Genomic DNA, 15270 nt, shown 5'->3' with positions numbered 1-15270 from the left:
CACTACCTAGGCTGCACGCCAGGTGTGTTTGTGGTGGTTGCAGGGTTTCACTAGAGGCAGATTTTAGAATCTTTTCAACCAAATCTACTTGTACCAGGTACAGAGGAATCCGTCCTTCAGCAAGGCTATTTACGGATGAACTAACCTCTCGACTGAGGTCCTGCACTAAATCTCTAACAACCTGATTATACATCATGTCATTCTTTACCACTTCTGTGAGCGTTTCCAAAGCATGCATGGTATTATTGATGAGTGTGAAATTATAGACGTGAAGTTATGTATGGACATTTGTTTATTAGTGTCTGTTTAAAATGTCCTGATTGAACATGCACTTATGCATTGTTCTCTTCGGCGGGGGCGGAGTTAGGCTCCATTCCCTGTGAGGAGAGTTTGGTGGACGGTTTAATTTGGTTCGCATGAACCCATTTGTACTCTGGACTTTGCCGGGGCTTCGGGATTCTTATCCGGTAAGCTACCGGTGAGAGTTTTTCAACGATGTCGAAAGGGCCTGCCCAGCTTGGAAGAAACTTCCTGGACCGACCGGATGGCTCGGAAATAGAAAACCTTGTCTCCTATTTCATATTCCCTATGGGACGTTTTCCGATCGTAATAGGCTTTGGCACCTTGCACGCTGGCCTCTAGGTTCTTTTGAGCCCACGAGAAAGTCGTTTGGAGATGGTCTTTTAAATCGGTGATGTACTGGTGTGCCGGTACATCAGGCGGTTGTCACAATGACGTCTTTGGGCTGGTAAATGAGATGCAGGGGAAGGGTCATTTGTCTCCCTGTCATTATCTCAAAGGGTGTCACTCCTCAGAATCAGAATCAAGTTTAATCGCCAAGTAGGTTTGCACTTACAAGGAATTTGACTTGGTGTTGATGGTGCAGACAAAAAATAAAAATAAAATAAAATGGATATATATACAGATGCTATATACACTCAGTAAACTGTGCATTAATGTAACGCAGAAGCTTGTAAGTCCTGAACGGGGGAGAGAGACAGTGTCCAGTTTCACGGGTGGCTCTTGGCCTTGTTTGTAAGGCTGGTAGCAGATGGGGAAAAAAAACTGTTCTTGTTGGGAGAGGTTTTGGTCCTGATGGACCGCAGCCTCCTGCCAGAGGGAAGTGATTAAAATAGTCTGTGACTGGGGTGCGAGGGATCAGCCATAATCTTCCCTGCACGCCTCAGAGTCCTGGAGGCGTACAGGTCCTGGAGAGATGGAAGATTGCAGCCAATCACCTTCTCTTCATACCGGATGACACGCTGCAGTCTGCTCTTGTCCGCGGTGGCAGATGGCACGCTGGTGGTGGAGGAGGTGAGGATGGACTCAATGATGAAGGAGTAGAACTGCACCATCATTGTCCTTGGCAGGTTGAATTTCTTCAGCTGCCGCAGGAAGTACATCCTCTGCTGGGCTTTCTTGGTGAGGGAGTTGATGTTCAGCTCCCACTTTAGGTCCTGGGAGATGATAGTTCCCAGGAAGCGGAAAGACTCGACATTGTCAATGGTGGAGTCACAGAGGGTGATGGGGGTAGCTGGGGCTGAGTTCTTCCGGAAGTCCACAACCATCTCCGCTGTTTTTGCAGCGTTGAGCTCCAGGTTGTTCTCCCTGCACCAGGTCACCAAATGGTCAGCCTCCCACCTGTAGGCGGACTCGTCACCATCGGAGATAAATCAGATGAGAGTGGTGTCATCCGCAAACTTCAGGAGCTTGACAGACTGATGACTGGAGGTGCAGCTGTTGGTGTAGAGGGAGAAGAGCAGAATAGAATGAACACAGCCCTGGGTGCTGATGAGCTGTGAGTCAGAGTCATGTTTTCCCAGCTTCACGTGCTGCTTCCTGTCAGACAGGAAGTCTGTGATCCACTTGCAGGTGGAGTCAGGCAGCAGTACTTATGGTGTGAAAGCACAAGGCACTCAAAGGACTTCATAACCACAGAGGTCAGAGCGACAGGTCTAATGTCATTAAGTCCTGTGGTCCTTGGTTTCTTGGGAACAGGGATAATGGTGGAGGATTTGAAGCAGGCTGGCACGTGACAAGTCACCAGTGAGGTGTTAAAAATGTCTGTGAACACTGGAGACAGCTGATCAGCACAGTGCTTCAAGGTGGATGGAGAGACGGGGGGACGGTGTGATAAGCATCTCTGACTGTGGTGTAGCACTGATCCAGAATGCTCTCTTCTCTGGTCGGGCATTTAATAAACTGTTTATATTTAGGAAGTTCATGAGTGAGGTTTCCTTTGTTAAAGTCACCAAGGACAATAACTAAAGAGTCTGGATTTCTCTGCTCTACATTCAGTATCTGGTCTGCGAGCGTGCGCTGTGCGACCTGCACGTTTGCATGCGGCGCAATGTAAACACCAACCAGAATGACTGAAACAAACTCGCGGGGTGAGTAGATGGGCTTACAGTTTATGATGAAGGATTTCAGGTCAGGAGAACAGTGCTGCTGGATCACTGACACATCGTTGCTCCAGCCATTGTTGATGTAAAAACAGATCCATCCACCCTTCGCTTTGCCGGAAAGATGTGTGTCGCGGTCAGCTCTGTGAAGTTGGAAACCGTCCAGCTGCAGCGCGGCATCCGGAATTAATCCACACAGCCACGTCTCAGTGAAGCAAAAAACAGCAGATGAAGAGAAGTCGCTGTTTTTTCCAAACATCAGTTTCAGTTCGTGCAGTTTGTTTGGCATGGAACGCACGTTTGGCAAGATTATGCCCGGTAGCGGTGAGCGGAGTTTGCGCAGGCGTTAACACACCAGCGCGCTTCCATCTCCTCCAGCGTTTCGCAGCGTGAGCAAAGGTGAGTGCAGCTTTGACCAGAATGTCCAAAAATGTCCTGTGAAGCATTGTGAGGTAGAGCGGATTAGCATTAGGACCAGGGGAATCTTTACATCCCAGTCCTTGCCAAGGCTGTTGACATATTTCTTTAACATGACTATCATAAAAGGCACAATATGAATTATCAGATTCACACTACAGATTATCATTATTCTATCCATATTGGTCTCATTTGTGAATGAGGCAGAGTTTCATCAAGCCTATGGTCCAACATTTTTCCCTCAGCTGTAACACTTAAAGCACGCAGGGGTTCACGCTACGTCTTTACGATGATCCAGCTGCTGGATAAACAGTGGGGAAAATGCATAAATGAAGACTGTAAAGGGCTCCTTTAGAGGAGAGAGAAGTAAGAGCGGTGAAGCACAGAGACACAGCGCACGTAGTTAAAAAAAAAAGAATAAATAAGAACGAAACAAACATGCCGACCACGGTGCGGTTCATTCGCTCCACCTGTCCCGATGACTGTGGGTTGTAGGGGATTTGGAATTTAACTTCCACACCCAACATGTTGAAAGGCGCGGTCATAACGTTTGATGTGAAATGCGTTCCTCTGTTCAAGTCAATGGACAGGGGAAGGCCCCACCAGCTGAAAATGTGATTTAGCAGCAGGACTGCTGTGGTGACAGCGGTGTAATTCGGTGCCGGCAAACATTCGAACCATTCTGTGAAGCTGCATGTTATTGTCAAAAGATATTTGTTACCTCTTGACGATTTGGGGACTGGACCGATCCAGTCAATCTGCAAATGTGACCACAAAAATGTAACCCCCCTTCGCTGAAGTAGGCTCAGTCTAGTGGTCGTGTGGGTTGTAACTGGCAGCAGGTTAAGCAGCCCTGTACATACTCCTGGGTGTCCTGGGCCATTAAAGGCCGGTGCGCCACCTATTGGATAGTTTTCAGATGAGCTTTGTAGCCTCTGTGTCCTTCTACTGGTGAGTCATGGACGTGTGTCAATATGATCCCACAATCGTTGGAATCTTTGGACCAAATTGGCTGAAACTCATAAAACAGCTCTTTAAGTGCTGTTCTCTCTGTTTCAGTGGTCAGTGCATCAGCTTTTCCCAGCTGCTGCATAATTTCTGTTTTTAAACCAGGGTAGGGCTCAGTGGATGAGTCCTGGTTCTCTGGTTGATTTGGTGCTGGTTCTGTTGGGTTGGTTGCTATTGCAGGTTTCCAACAGGTTTCCTTCAGCTTCAAGCGTTGCACCACAATGGGATCCAGCAGGCAGAGCTTCATGTCGCCTGATTTGGATCATGTTGGAAGGAAAAGTAAACACGGTGTCTGGAGAGTCCTGTCTGCCGGTCAAGGATAAGGGCAGGTCTCCAATGACGAGAATGCTCAGCTCAAAGTCGTGGAAGAAGCTTTCGATGAGCACCCCAAGAGGTTTCTTCGCCACAACTTGGATCAGCATGTGGGTTGGATTCTCCACCAAAAGGTAAGCTGAGCGGTTGTTCAGATCAAGCAGGGGTGTGCCCTGGATTATCAGGTTGGATTCCTGGAAGTAAGAAAGGGGTTGAAAGAAAAAAACCTGTGTGCTCTGTATTTGTTGGCCTTTCATGATGACTAATCTGATAGGTACACCTGTAGTCTGTGGTGGTATTAGCATGTTTATTTCGTTAGCCACCTGGCTAGCCTGTGGGATGGTCTGCCCTGATCGCATGACTTCAAGGGTGCCCAGGAAGGAACTTGGGGTCACGTGAGCCTGAGCCCACAGGACCTGGTTACAAGTGTCCAGCTGTGCACCTAGCCGTACCAGAAGATCAGCACCAACAAACACTGGAGGAAGTAAATTCTCCACAATGCTGAAGGGATGAGTGAGTTGTCTTGTGCCAATCTGTGCATAAAGTATGCACACCCCCGTTGCTTTCAGAAGCCGGCGAGGCCAGTCTGCTGAGAGCAAGGGTGAGTCTGTGTTTTGTTTCAGCCAGATGGGACTTTTCACGGCACAAAGAGCTGTACAGATCTCTGCTGATTGTGGATTTGTCCGACCAAAAAGCCAGTAGCACCGTGTTTTCCAGGTGCACACCTTCGGCCACTCTGGGGTAATAGGGTTCAACTCCAGAGTATTTAAGCGAAGGAAAGTTGTGTGGCTGCAGAGAGATGTTCTCTGATCGCCGGGAAGGGGTGGTGTGTCAGAGGATTCGAAAAATCAGCTCTGTTGAAGGCAGAAGCTGTGCCAAGAGTTCTTTGGGCTCTTCTGAGCAGGTCACCTGGTGTATAGGGACGGACGGTCCACTCCCCGAAGTAAGAGGCTTGGGGGTCCCCAGTTGGGCCCTAAGATGACTATGATGGCAGTCGACGAGTGGAACTAACCTGTTTAACAGATCCTGACCCACAAGAAAAGGTTCTGTGTCCAACGTGCAGATGTAGATGGGGTGTACTAGGGTCATGTCACGGAAAGTGATGTCTAACTAAACCCGTTTGGTGATGCATGACTGATCCTGAGTGTAGCTAGTGATGCCCACGTTACAGGTCTCCACCTGGAACGGTTTCCCAAAAGACACCATAGCTCTGGTCACCTCATCAAAAATATCTGAGCACATCAGACTGATCTCGGAACCTGTGTCTAAAAGAGCATTTGCAGTTACACATCCTCCTATAACTGTCGAGCAGTATATGTGGCGCTCGTTTTCACGGTGGTTTAGCTCACCTAGAAACCTTAGAAAATGGGTTTTCTGATCACCTGCTGATGGGATTTTAAAAGGTTGTTGGTGATTTTTCGGTTGGTCCCCCCGCTTAATCAGACAAACTCTGTTAGGGGCGGGAGCCTGGTCCACATCTAGTCATGCTGACGGGGGTTTTGGGCCTGGTTTCCCAGGAGGGTCGGCAGGATTGGACAGTGGCTGTGATGGCGGTGGCATGATCTGACGTACTGTTTTGGCTAGCAACCTGCGAAAAGTCTCCTCCATCTCCTTTCTCATTGACTCTTCCATGCGCAGGTTCAATTCAATTCAATTTTATTTATATAGCGCCAAATCATGAAACATGTCATCTCAAGGCACTTTACAAAGTCAAGTTCAATCATATTATACAGATTGGGTCAGATTATACAGATTGGTCAAAAATTTCCTATATAAGGAAACCAGTTGATTGCATCAAAGTCCCGACAAGCAGCATTCACTCCTGGGGAACCGTAGAGCCACAGGAAGAGTCATCTGCATTGTACATGGCTTTGCTGCAATCCCTCATACTGAGCAAGCATGAAGCGACAGTGGGAAGAAAAACCACCCATTAACGGGGAAAAAAAACCTCCGGCAGAACCGGGCTCAGTATGAACGGTCATCTGCCTCGACCGACTGGGGTTACAGAAGACAGAACAGAGACACAACAAGAGAAACAAAAAAGCACAGAAGCACACATTGATCTAGTAATCTGTTCTACATTAGATGGTAGTAGCAGGTGAGTCGTCTTCTCTGGATGATGTCAAAGTTAACAGAACGCCAGACCAGGTGTACCTACTATGAAGAGAAAAGAGAGAACAGAAAGTTAAAGCAGAAATGACAACACATAATGCATAATTGAAGAACAGTAGAACTCAATATAGTGAGAAAATTAGATCCTGATATACTCCAATAACCTAAGCCTATAGCAGTAAAACTATAAAGGTAGCTGAGAGTAACATGAGTCACTAGTTATAATTTTTGTCAAAAAGAAAAGTTTTAAGCCTAGTCTTAAAAGTAGACAGGTTCCAGCCTTTATTGTCATGTGTGCTTTTCGGCTTCTCTGACCTGTCAGTTTGCTTACCGTATCAGGCTGGATCGGACCTGAGCCATTTTTGAAACCTCTCACCCTCCGTGTTGTCATGCTGACCTCTCCTATCCTGAGAAGCTTTCTTCCCCTGCGGCTCGAAACCATGTTGCTTCTTGAACCCAAATCTAGTTTTAGGTTTGGAGGGAGCCATCTCCTGTCCCTCCAGACCTAACCTCTTTTCTGGTTCCGCCTGAATCTGTAGAACCCTGTTATCACTGTTGGCTCCTTTGTTGGGCCGGACACGCGTTTCCCATGCAACCTGCGCATATTTCCTGATTTCCTGCATGGTAAGTCTCTTGGTTCTACAATGCATGGTAACCTCATATTGCACGCTTTCACGAAGGTTGTGGAGGAACAAAGATTTGAAAGTGTGGTCTTCCTCCAAGCTGGGAGCATTTCGTCCCTGAAAATAAGCAGCTCTCAAGCGACGGTAATACTCCTTCAGTACTTCAGTTCTCTTTTGCTGAATAGCAAAAGTTCCAAGAGGCTTGGTGTGTGAACACAGAATATTCTTCCCTTAAAGCCTGACAAAGGGCTGAATAACGGTCACGCGTAGCTGGAGGAAGGCTTTCTATGAAAACATGGACACTTCTGGATGTGGTTTTCCAGGTAAGTCTCAACTTTTCCCGAGCAGAGGGATTGTATAAGTCTAGCAGACAGCGCTCTACCTCTCTGAGATAGTCATCAATGGTGGATTCTGTATTGCTAGGATCAAAACACTCTATGTCTCGGGCCAGGGACTCAAGGTGACGCATCCGCAGTCCCTGTTCAGGGATCGGGGCCGGTCCATCTGAGTCCTCCTCCGACTCAGATGGACCGGAGGACAGATGGAGGGGGGCTCCAGCTCTTACCACCTACCAGGCATCAGCGCGGCCCCGTTCGTGGGACGCCGGGGGACCCTTTGTCATGAACTCTTGTCTGTGGATGCACTTCAGAGAAGTGGGGTTCCCCTGTGTCCCAGGAACGGTGCTGCCGTCGCCCTGGTGGGGGGGGGGGGGGGGGGGGGGGAGAGATCATAGCAGACAATGCCAGGGGTCAGGTGGGATGCAGGTGTTTTCCCATGATTTACATCATGCGAGTCAGTCCTGTTTCCCGCCCTAAGTTGTTTCCTTCCGTATCACACTGCTACATCTGTCCTGACCTCCTTCGCTTACCCTTCGTTCAGAAGATGCCTGAGGGCCCAATTCATCCAGTGTCTTTCACGTGTGGACTCTATGCTTTCTTTGTAGGTTCCCACACTCAGATCCTTCTGTCTGCAAGCTAGCATGATCCTCATCTCGCTACTCCTCACCACGATGACAGCTGCCCTGAACACTTCCTTGTTCTAGCTCTCTGATTCTTTTCTCAGCTAAAACATGCCTCTTAATCTCTCTGTGATTCAGCTCAGTCTCTAGCATTAACCTTTGGTGGTATAACGCAGTGAACTCACCTAGGACATCTGCTATCAATATATCCTTTGGCCTGCTTTGGACCTCATCAACCAACTCCTGAATCCTCTTTTCACAGTCCTCTATGTCAAACTGACATAGAGCACTAAACAACAATTGCTAACTACTAAAGTAGTTTCACTTAACTGTTAACAGCAACACGCACTATGACTGACACTTTACTGCAGATGGTGTGTAAAATATGTGTGTTTAATTCGGCTGCGCTGGGGAAAATCAACCTTGTGACTTACAACTCCTAGAAAACCGCTAAATTGCAACCTTAGTTTCAAAACCACAGCTCAATGTTAACCAGTTTTGATAAGCAGAAAGGGAAAAGAAGAAAATAGAATTTCAACAAAAAAAATTATAAAAAAATGTATTCTTTTTTTTAAAGAAATTAAAATGATAATCAATTGGGAACAATTAAATATTAAAAGAAATAACCATAAAAAAGTTTTTAAGAAACTGACTTTCAAATAACCATTAAGGAAAACCAAGTGTCTTCACCTGAGTTATTGACCGTGACTGCAATTACCCACCCTGGCCACCAGATGGAGGCAAGGTGTCCTTCACATGGGGAGACTGAGCTGTAATTACACACCATGTCCAGCCGATGGGATCGTGTCCCTCACCCAAAACAATTATGCTGCAATTACACACAACTTCCACCAGATGGAGGCAAGGTCTCTCTTTTTCAAGCAGAACATGACACACAATATGGTTGCACTATCAGGGAACAGTTGGTGCTGTGTGCCCTAGTTGGTTCAATATAACCAACTTCAAGGTTAGGAATCAATACTTAAACCAAAGAATAACCACTTTAAACCACCAAAACACATACATATTTAGTAGGAATGTTTCCTTAATCAATTATGATTGAATAGCACTTTTGGCAAGGTGCTGCACCCAAATGTGCTGGAATATGTATTGTGTTCATTCAATTGCTGGCCATTCATCTAGTCTAAAGAAACGGCAATAAAATGGATTAGCCCACCCAAAGACGCCAATTTAATGTTATGCCAGAAAGCTGTTTGAATATTATTATTAATTATAATTCAGTATTATAATTTTAATAATAGGTCATTCAAACTCAAATAGTAGCTATAAAAAAATATGGTTCAAATGGTGGTGATTCCAAGGCTATAGCTTGTAATGACTAAATACCACTAATGTATTTATTAATTAGCTGTTATTAACTCCTTTATGCCGGAACTGTTACGGTGGCAGCACAGCAGGGGTGAGTGTCCTGTTTTCTTTCTGTTTATCTCATCATGTTCTGTGTTATTTTCTTTGGCCCTATGTCTCGCCCCTCCCTACGGTTCTCTTCCCTGTGTTCTGGAACCATCCTCCGCCAAGCCACCGCCTTCTGCCACCTTCACACCTGAGACTCATCATCTTCATCACACGCAAGATAAAAACCCGGTCGATCTCACCACTCATCACTGGATCATCTGCTGCATTCATCCTGGTTCACTCACCTTGCTGATCTTCAGCCAGCTGGGCTCACGACCGATTCTCCCCTCCCGGACGCTGCCACTGCGGCTCACCATCCACTTCCCAGTTGGTTGCTCGCCGTCCGGTGCCCTCCTCCTCTGGGTCTCGAGTCAGTCGTTCCCGGGTCGCCTGGGTTAGTCCCCCTGGTCCGCGCTTTCCATCCACGTTCCTGCGCCCTCCCCCCTGGAGAACCGTACTCCCCGCTGTACTTAAACCCTTTACTGCTCCAATTAAAAGAAACCTTTTTTCTGAGTGGTTGCGTGTGGGTCCGTTCTGTCAAACCTTAACAGGAACATGATTATCTGATTGGTTTCTGACCGAAGAGATTTATCCAGCAAGCTATGAAAACCCCAACAGAACTGCAATTAGGGTTTAAATTGTTACTCCTTTATCACCATCCATTGATTGTGTCCCTGTATTAATGTCAGATGTTAACTCGAAAAGAGATAGCTCTGTATATTCTGATGACCATGCAAACTCTGAATTGAAATGAACACAAACAATTACTATTCCACAGGTTGCTATTTATTGAACCAAAGCAATTCCCTTTTACAGTAATTATTCTAATTCAACAACCTTGGAAACTCTACTCACTACTAACATAAACATGTGAAATATATATGAAAATAAACAAGTCAAAAATGGATTAAAATGAGAGGTAGTAGATCTTAGTTCAACTCACAGTTGTTTAAAAACATCACATTCAAGATGTCAGCATTCGACGTAGCAGCATTGAAAGACCAAATTAGCTCTGAGAAGTTGGATGGGCGCTTTAATGTTCTTCAACAAGCTAGCTATAGCTTAGCTACGCTGCACCCTTCCAAGATGGCAACTATGACGACACATGACCTGCAACCTTGCGTGATACGTAAAGGGGGAGGTCTTAATGACGTAATCAACGCCTAAGTTGTGTGGGGTGTGCCTTGACTAGGAAATCGGTCTTGGATGAGGTTTTCAAAGGCGGAGCGCGGACTGAGAGTTCCAACAAAGAGATTTAACTAACTGATAAGAGGACAGAAAAAGAGAACGAAAAGATGGAAAAATCTACCCGTGGCAGAGTCACTTATAAGAACCACAAACCAAAAACACAGCCAAAATCACTTGCAAAATGCATGCACATACATCAGAAAATATCCAGCAGTTAAACAAAACTCCGTCTTGGAGTATTTAAGCATTAAACTAAATCCTATTAGGTTTCTGCCCAGGCATGAGATATCACCTTATGGGTGAAAAGAGAAATAAAAAGGGAAAAGTCCCATTACTTGTGTTATCTAAGGGGATGTCCCAGCTCCAAATCCGCGGGCGTCCTGGAGCGCTTCGGTGAACGCAGGTCCGTCAGGCAGCAAAGAAAGGGGGGGGGGGGGGGGACAGTATGTCATATGCTTTACATTGTTTTAACATTTATTTTCAAAAAAGTTTATTTTGTTTTGTTTTGCCGTGGCGGTGCGCCATGATCAATTACATGTAGTGCCCTGCACATTAACTCAGAGGTTCATATTGTGTGTGAAACACCGGAGGTTTTTTTTGTGTGTTCTTTTTTTTCTACATGAGGCCTCAGGAGTTGTTAACGCAGCGTAAGTTAGGAGAGAAATGAGCAATGATTGTAAAGAAACAGTTGTTCTGAGAAAAGGCTATTTCATGTAAACAGGATTAGATCGCAGCTTTATAAACGGCGGAGATAGGCAAGTCTGTCCAGCCAGTGCACTTGGACCACCTAGTGGCAGAGGACGGGACAGAATGCTGGAACACCATTTTTTAATGTTTACTAAAAGACGAAACATTCCTGTCGTTTTATTTAAACAATTCTTTATAAAGAAAAGACAGCAAGTCATCTTTTGCCTGCAATAAGAGATAGTTATGTAAAGTCAGCAATACTACTGTCAAATGGTGTATTAGAACTTACTCTGAACGTCCTTTTGAATCAACTTGATCTCTGGTCAAATTTTTCTCTTTTTTTAAGTTGTGGAGTTCAATTTCTCCTCTTAATTTGTGTTTTTTTTCCCCAGGTGAAAATACTAATATTTTGTTGAAGAAGCCGTTATTATAGGGAACGGATGTCATTTTGTGGAGAGAAAAAAAAGGTGAAACATGCCTCATGCAACAAAAGTAAAAATAACTCGGTTTTTTGCAGCCTTCTTATTGGTGGCTGTTATAAACAGACAAACACATCATTTAACAGTGGCTTTTAAAAAAGAGGAAGAAGTTGCTTTTTAAAATACAGTATAATATTTAAAGGCTACCATTTTGTAGAATAGTCTTGTACTTTTTTCCCCATGTTCTAGTGGGTCCTGTAGAGGCTCTGACATAAAAGAACAAAGTAAATATGAAATTATTAAATGCAAAAATACATACTGTAGAAAGTGATAGAAACATCTAACATGGACAACACTTATGCGTGTAATTTGTCTGCTGCTTTTTGCCAGCCCTCTCTCCTGGCTTTAGCAGACTTTGAGGTGTTCCATAAATTCGGCATTACCTTCCATTAAAAGCTCGTGTTCTGCTTGGGAGAAAAACTGTGGGCGTTCTTTGGCCATGCTGAACAGCCAATAGCAGCGTTGCTGATCATTGTTTCTACTATCGATACATTTCCCCTTTTAAACCAACGCATCAATCCGCAGTTATCTCAGATAACTCAATCCAGTTATACTAATCATAAACAACAGGTGTGTTCGAAGAACCCAATTAGCCAGATCATGATTAGCCGAATGAAGTCATCTTGGATGTCTCATTTGATCTTGGATGTTTTAAGCAACGTACGAAGAACGGACCCCTGAACTGTTTTAATATAGGAGATGTTCTTACAAACAAATCTGTAGAGAAGACAGGCTGAAGAAAGTTTTTTATTTTTTTACGATCCCCTTTTTTATTTTAGTGTTCACTGGATATAACATGAAACTATGTCATGTGCAATTTTATTAATCTACGGATGTATTTACGTCATTTAAGAAATAAACAAAACATTAACTTGTGTCCTCCATCACAAATTGATGCCAGGTGCCACCTTCACACATTACATGCCATCTGAGCATCCCTCCAAATTTTCATTGGGCCTCGCTCATTCAGCGACCTTTGAAAAGCTATCAACATCTGTTGTTTTAATTTAAGCCAATTTATGCAAATCATTTGGGTGTGACCATTTGTCACCAGTTTGAGATGTAAGAAAATGTATTTCATATTGCTCTTTTTGTTTTTTTAAATCTGGAACGACATCTTTTCCTCCATGTTACTATCGATTATGACTGTAACAACTTTTTTTTCAGGAGTTTTGTCGCCGTTTAAAGACAGTTAAGGTGGACGTGGATTCTTCTGGCAAGAAATGCAAAGAGAGGATGATGAAGGTTCTTGCTGAAAACCCATCTTCTTTCCCCTGTCAACAAAGGTATACATCACGGATATGTGACAGACCTGCAGCAGAGGAATTGAAACATTTTGTAACCTGTGACGAATGTGTTTTAGATCTCACAGTAGTATTTGGACTGTTTTCATTGACTTCTTTTCTCTTTGTCAGTTTCCAGGGATTTGCAGTGACAAACTACAAGTCTTTATCAGAGCTGACTGGTGTCTTTGAGAAGCTAAACATGGCTGGGCTTTATCAACAGATGCTGCCTTCATTAAGTGCCTGATAGAAGAAATGTCGCATATACTCCTAATGCCTATTCATGTTGGATTTACAGACCCAAATGTAATATTTGCTATTTATTTCAAGTGTTTATTTTGTATCTATAAGTTTATAAGAGGTGCTATTTTTCCTGCTAATTCAATCTCTGTTATACTTGTTTAAAGAAGTTTATGATTAAACGGATATTTGAATGACCCTGCTTTCCAAATCTGGATCTTATAAACGCCATACCCCATTTCCACCCACATGCAGTAATTTTGACCCATATATGTCCATTTCATACCTGGACACTAACTATATGTGGCACCCATCTATATAATCCATTGCATATAACTGCAGTAATCCTCTTTTCTTGTTTGTGCAGTAACCAAACTTACGAATAGTCATAGCTCTGTTCAGCTGTCACTTCCCTCAGCTCGCAGCAGGCATGACTTCATGGAATTCTTCATGAACAAAATAGATTCAAACAAAGTATATTTTATACAAATTATATTTAATTATTGTTATCCTTGACATGCTAACTATCTCTATAGTAAGTGAGGTAGCATTAGAAATTCGTTACACCGTCCCCCAGCATATAACAAAAATTGCTGAATGGGGTGGATTGGAACACTCTTCAGCCTGGAAGGGGACAGGGTGTGAAGTTTGTCTTTTAGATTTAAAGAGCACCACATCAAGATTAATTGCTCTCAGGTAAACCACAGAGCAGGAACAAAAGAGCTGTGGGGCAACAAAAACGAGGAATTTAGACCAAATCATGTGAAAAGCAAGGATTTAAAAGAATGGTGTGTCCTCTTTAATAACCAAGCTCCATCATGCATCATATGTTCGTAACAGAGCACTTCAGTCTCAAACTGCAATTCTACTGTTGCTTCCTAGAATTTCTAAAAGGAGAATGGAAGACGGGTCTTTTCGTTATCAGGCTGCTCTCCGGTTGAACCAGGTTCCAGTTTTAGTCTGTAGACATCCCATCGACTTTTAAAGAGGACACATGCTTCCTTTTCAAACTGAAATAATTCAGTTGTGAGCTGTATAAAGTTGAACTGCATATATAATGTAATATTTTTATTATTTATTATTGTAATAGCCCCCCACCTCTTGAACAATATTCAGAGCAGCCTCAACAGGTGATTTTCAGTTTTTTTATTTTCCTTTTTTTTATTTTCCTTTTCCATCTGGATCACCATCATCATAGTGAAATCTACAAATACCATTAAATCAAAACAGAATATAAACAATCAACACAATGTTAATCCAAACAAACAAACATCTATGAACAATCTAAGAAATGTGAAAATTATTTTGAAATCATTTACACTGCTCATTTGAATAATTTAGTCTGTTACACATATATTTACATGTTAATCTGTCTCTGAACGTAGACAATAATGAGAATAATTAGCATTATAAATACCTGTCATAACTAGAGAAAGTTTGGAAATTAGGTAAGTATTGAACTCAGGAAGGCCTTGAGATTAGTGTTGACATAGAATTAAGCCTCTTGTGGATGAGAAGTGGTCTTTTTAAAAAAGCGTATGAAGAACCAAGTGTCTGTAAATACAGCACACAGAACCTTTTACCTAATGGAGGTTTGAAATGTCCACGTTATGTGAAGATGATTCTGTGCTTCTTTCAGGTCATTTGACCATGGAAATGACTTAAGATTACTGGTATATATATCTGTAAAACTGCCAGATAAAACCTGTCGTCTAGTGCATGTCATCAAGAGTGTTTGTTAGTTGCGTACATCTTGATAAATCATTCTTGATGCCATGAAGAATTCTGTTTAATTCACAGTACAAACCCCTGTTTCTTTGAGAGACCAAGAACATTCTGATGATTTGTGTAAATTGTGTATGAATGGCACATGCAAATAAACGGTCTCTCTGATGAGCTGGACTGAATCTGTAGTTATGCTGAGTCGTTTTTAATAATATACTAATAGAGATTTTTAGTGTGGTCAGTTCCTCGCTCAGACCAATACCTCCCCTTTTCCTCCCTAATTTTGAAAGGTTCACTCTTTTCCAGCTCACCATCCAATGGGTCTGAGATTACTAAATCTGTTGGGTATAACCCAGTCCAGAATTCTCAGGCACTCTATTTAAGTTGGTGTTGAGGAATATTCGTATAATTAGCCAACAG

General features: G+C 43.5%; 1 protein-coding gene across 5 annotated transcripts in view; it reads left to right on the top strand.

The window, feature by feature from the left end:
* The window catches only part of rwdd3 (RWD domain containing 3), a 33571-nt gene extending 18539 nt beyond the window's left edge, over window positions 1-15032 (top strand). For 2 of the 5 annotated variants that reach the window (XM_036128813.1, XM_036128812.1), the window contains exons 4-5: window positions 9372-9642; window positions 12770-12844. In XM_036128813.1, the coding sequence (XP_035984706.1) occupies window positions 9372-9642; window positions 12770-12798 (300 nt within the window). In that variant the 3' untranslated portion in view covers window positions 12799-12844. Of the gene's footprint in view, window positions 1-9371; window positions 9643-12769; window positions 12889-13017 lie in introns of those variants that run through there. The other 3 variants (XM_036128811.1, XM_036128810.1, XM_036128808.1) reach the window with 3 other exon arrangements.
* The last annotated feature ends 238 nt before the right edge of the window (window positions 15033-15270 follow it).

Source organism: Fundulus heteroclitus, unplaced genomic scaffold, assembly GCF_011125445.2.
Source record: "Fundulus heteroclitus isolate FHET01 unplaced genomic scaffold, MU-UCD_Fhet_4.1 scaffold_121, whole genome shotgun sequence".
NCBI classification, from domain to species: Eukaryota; Metazoa; Chordata; class Actinopteri; order Cyprinodontiformes; family Fundulidae; genus Fundulus; species Fundulus heteroclitus.
This window is presented reverse-complemented; position numbering and strand designations above follow the sequence as displayed.